We start from the raw sequence: 4588 nt of genomic DNA, 5'->3' as shown, positions 1-4588 counted from the left end.
TCGCCCTCTGTCCTTGTATGGGGATGGGGATGATATGTAGAGTCTTCTAGGTGAATAGCGTTTGATGTGTTCACCATACTCAACCTCAGTGCTTCCATATTATTCTTGTGCTGTGTGCGACCGGTCCCATTTGCTGTACATAGCAAGGTGGTCGGCATCACTCATGGAGCGCCCACTCGCTGTATTAGGAGCGGCACCAGCTAGGTAGGATTCCCTTCTGCATGCTGTACGTCATCTATCATTAGATTCAATGTCTAAAGCCTCAATTAGTTCTCTTTCGCGGCCTACACACTCTGAAATCGTAGTGTCGTACCAAACTTACCTAGCGTGATGATCGAAGTGAAAGCTCCCGCTCCTTTGGCCTTTAGACTGTCCCTTTTTGTGATTAGGAAACGTTGCAACATCCCTACTGTTGCTTCTTGTGGGATGCATAGCAATTAACTACCGAAAGGGCACCACCCCCGGGCTCGTTTTTCTGATTTTGTTCTACTAAGGGTCCTATGACGGATCGGTGAGCTTCAGATTAGATGAAACTGCTTTGGAAGACCATGTTGTTGTGTCTGTTATGTTCGATTGTGGTACATCTTCAATCATTCGACCCATTACAATGAAGGCTCTAATTTACAAGTCATTCATTTCGATTGAGTGATAGGGATCACTGCAAATACTAGTTATTGCCGGAAAACTGGACTTGGGTGCTATGGCATGGTTCTCGCCCTCCAGGTTTGTTTTCGGTTGCATGTATATCCCTCCCGCTGGTTCTCAAAACCTCCACTCACTAAGAATTGTTTGCACTTCCTTCCTCAATTCCAAAGCATGGTGATAAAAGTGCTGCAAGGGGTTGATCCAAACCGGAAGTGCATGCGGATTATTGGCAACGTCCTGATCGAGCGACGGGTGAAGGATATTCTTCCTGCTCTAGAAACTAATGTTCAAAAGGTGCGTTGCATTCTTTTCTCCACATTGTATTGCAAGAATACACGTCCGTTAACCGGCGAACACCTCACCGTTAGCATCGATCGTTCTACGTAATTACATTTGCCAACTGCCCAGTCTATTGGATAAGTGGATTTTTATCCGACAATCATTACAGTTTGTCTTCTCTCAGGAACTGCCCTTACAAACTGTCTGGTATCGGCATAGTTTGCCCATTGCGTATGTGCAAATACCTGTCTCCGGTTTGCTGCCTCTAGTTAACATGATGTATGTCAACTGTAAACGGTTTATCCTAACCATGCTGTTAACTGTTTTTAGCTAGTCGTCTGATCCAACGAGCCGTAGTTTTGAAATCATGCCCTTGTGTTAGCCAAACTGTAGCCTGTTTTATTAATGAACCCTTTCGTCAAGCAAATCCAACCTCTCTTCTTCTCTGCTCCTCTCTATAATGGGTAGCTTCCCATCTCATTCCCTGATATTCTTCCGAAAATGAAGTTCAACACTTCAACTGCCTCAAGCATTATCTTATCACTGCCTATCAAGTAGTTTTCGAACTGATTGTTATACTAACTAGTCGTTATATACAGCTGATTTCAAAGGTTTGTGCTGTTTGTTGAGTCAATCATTAATCAAAATCATCTGCGTGAAAAGTACTTACGCTCGGGATTTCTTTAGCCTTATGGCACACTCGAAGCTTTCGTGTGATGTTTTGATTGCATTGCGATCAAATGCGTGCTTTGTATGTGGGTTACCACTTAATTATCATTTAAGAAACTGATTCTTCAACGCTTCATCATATTCTGGACTGAAACTTCTGTTTAACAGATTGTTCCAGGAATTCGTCATTTTGCTCAAATTTCGGTTACTGAAATCATCCTGAAGTTGCTACATTAGCAGCGAAGATGTCTTTCTCCCTCATTGCGCTTATCGCTGCCGGATTGATTTCTATCAGGATTGAAAATTTACGACTTGGTAGTTGGTCAGGTGGCTGTTGATCTGTTCACCGAGCTTGGCAATTGATTTGCGAACGTTTCGTCACCATTCGAGGAAATCATCATCATCATCATGCTGTCGATGAGGATGACGATGATGATCTCGAATGGTGACGAAACGTTTGCAAATCAATTGCCAAGCTCGGCGAACAGATCAACAGCCACCTGACCAACTACCAAGTCGTAAATCTTCAATCCTGATAGAAATCAATCCGGCAGCGATAAGCGCAGTGAGGGAGAAAGACATCTTCGCTGCTAATGTAGCAACTTCAGGATGATTTCAGTAACCGATTCGAGGAGACATCTTCAGTGCGCCAACATTCCAACGATTTACGACTTGTTCTACATTTAGGTTCATAGTGCTCGGTAACAATTCAAGAATATTGCTTGAACGTCAGCTGCGTTGTTACTTCGGTTGCTGTGAGTTCCGTGCGGCTAGGGATCCTACAGGACGATTGAAGCTATCGGACTACACGCAGTTAGTATTCGGTAGGCAGTAGTAACAGACGGATTGTAGCAGTAGATGCTGCACTGAGAACTATTTTTTTATAACGAAAAATGGATTAATAAACATCATGAATTAAGCAGGGCGTGTAATCGACAATGGCGCAATCGGTAGTGGCGGGAAAAAAGACAGTAACTCTACGGCGCTTTCTGGAAGCAGTGGCTAGTAAGTACTGGATGATACACAAATGTACACCACTGGTAGTGTAAATGGGCCTTATACAGGAATCACGGCATAGATGATAGTCAGTACGTTCGGGAGGTAATGGCAAATGTCTGGAAGACGGGTATCAGGTGAACTTGGCACAAATTAAATATACCTGCACTCTAACTGACAGTTGACGAAGCAGCACGTGTCAAATCGGAATGTGCGCTTGGGCTCGTCCAAAACAACATCCCCACAAACATTATCAAGTGAGATGCAATACAAAAAATATGACCTCCGGAGACGCCGGGTTGGCGGAGCGGGTAACGAGCTGGTCTGCCATCCGAGGGGTTCCCGGTTTGATCTCCTCTCTAACCTGCTTCTTCGTCGAGGCAGACGCTCGAAAATTGGCAGAGTTGATATGAAATTACAAACAAAATTGGACAAGTGACAAGTGCTCGACCTTATTAACTAGATGCTGAACAGACCTTAAGCAGGAGTAGAAGCCAGACGGTGTTGTATACGAAAAGCTTGCTCACGAGTAGGCAAACAATTAGGAGAAATAGCCGTTATTCATGGGAGGCATCAATAGGAACCATTCCTTCTTGTAGCTTCTACCGGCTCGATCGTGTGCCTAGGAACAACGAACATAGTGGAGATCTCTTACTTTTATTCGCCAACACTAGATATCGTGCTCTTCTTTTTGCTATATTGTTGTGATCCGGTTGAATGTTTGATGGTATCCCGTAGACCTAGAATCCCGCCCATTTGTCTCGAGATTCGATTCAATAATTTGTAAGTCGTCCCGTCATTTCGTCCGATGCACAAAATGCGCCCCTAGCATTGCTGATCTTTTATCATGGCAGGCGAACTTAATATGGTCATTTTTCTTTCATGTCTTTTTGATATTTTACCTCTGAGCGCTCGAGGTTTTATGTCCTGCCGGTCATGTATTTCACTTTGCATTATCGTCTGTTCATGAGTTCCGCCCACAGGTTCGTCTATAGGCGATGTATCACTTTACATGGTTGTTAAAAGCTTCTATGGTGGCTTCTTTGCCCTCCGTTGAGCACATACTCCACACGGAACATTTCCTCGAATTTCGTAGTGCAGTCTCTAGTTTAGACATAATCATCGTCATCGACAGCATGACGTAAGTGTTCAACATGGATGTTTCACTGCCTAACAACCATGATTTATTCGAAAAGCCTAGTCGTAAAGAAAAGAATAAAGGTGGGGACTTATTGCTAGCTTACCACAATCATTCCGAGGTGCCTACACCTCCAGACATTCACTTGGGCACTCTGGATAAAAACTGACAACAAGAACGCCACTGACATCGGTTGGCAGCCACATCTTGTAGTGTCTCCAACCAGGCGCAGTGAGGAACACGCGGTGCCCATCCTGGAAGGCAAGTAGCACCGACAACACCCAAGCGTTTCGTGATCTCCTTCACACTCTGCCAAGTTAAGGATTGGCCACATCTCTGCTTACGCAGAGATGGACATGGAAAGCAGCACTTTCTTCGGCAAACGATGGTTGAGCATACGCAACACGTGTCCTAACCAACGCATCTTCTGGTGCTGGACACATTCTTCAATGAAAGTACCCGTGGCACAACCGAAAACGCGCTTGCCAACTGCCTCGTTACGGACTCGCCGACACCAGCCCACACGAGACAACGGTTGTCGAACACCTGAAGACGTCTCAGTTCCGCTGTTCGAACAGGCCAAGTCTCACAGCCATACGACAAAACAGCCCGTACTGTAGCTTGATACAGAAGTCCCTTGAGATTAGGGGATGAGCCACTGCGACGCCATAGGTGTCTCCAATTAGTAAACGCGACCGGGTGTCGCATGCCATAAAAATGGTCCCAAACAAACGCAGAAAGTTGGCAATTAGATCAACTGATCGTCAGACAGGACTGAAAACAACCGTGTTATTTCTGTCGCATGGTATCCAATTTATATATATATATATATATATATATATATATATATATATCCGAAAT

General features: G+C 44.5%; 1 protein-coding gene across 1 annotated transcript in view; it reads left to right on the top strand.

The window, feature by feature from the left end:
* Positions 1-502: 502 nt before the first annotated feature.
* Positions 503-4588, top strand: part of T265_11729 (hypothetical protein) — a gene marked incomplete at both ends in the record, with an annotated part of 14610 nt that continues 10524 nt past the window's right edge. The window contains one exon of the mRNA XM_009178465.1: positions 503-939. Coding sequence (XP_009176729.1) covers positions 706-939 — 234 coding nt within the window. The remainder of the gene's footprint in view (positions 940-4588) is intronic.

Source organism: Opisthorchis viverrini (assembly GCF_000715545.1).
Source record: "Opisthorchis viverrini unplaced genomic scaffold opera_v5_563, whole genome shotgun sequence".
Taxonomy (NCBI): Eukaryota; Metazoa; Platyhelminthes; class Trematoda; order Opisthorchiida; family Opisthorchiidae; genus Opisthorchis; species Opisthorchis viverrini.
Note: the sequence above shows the minus strand (reverse complement) of the source record. Positions and strands in the feature narration are given on the sequence as shown.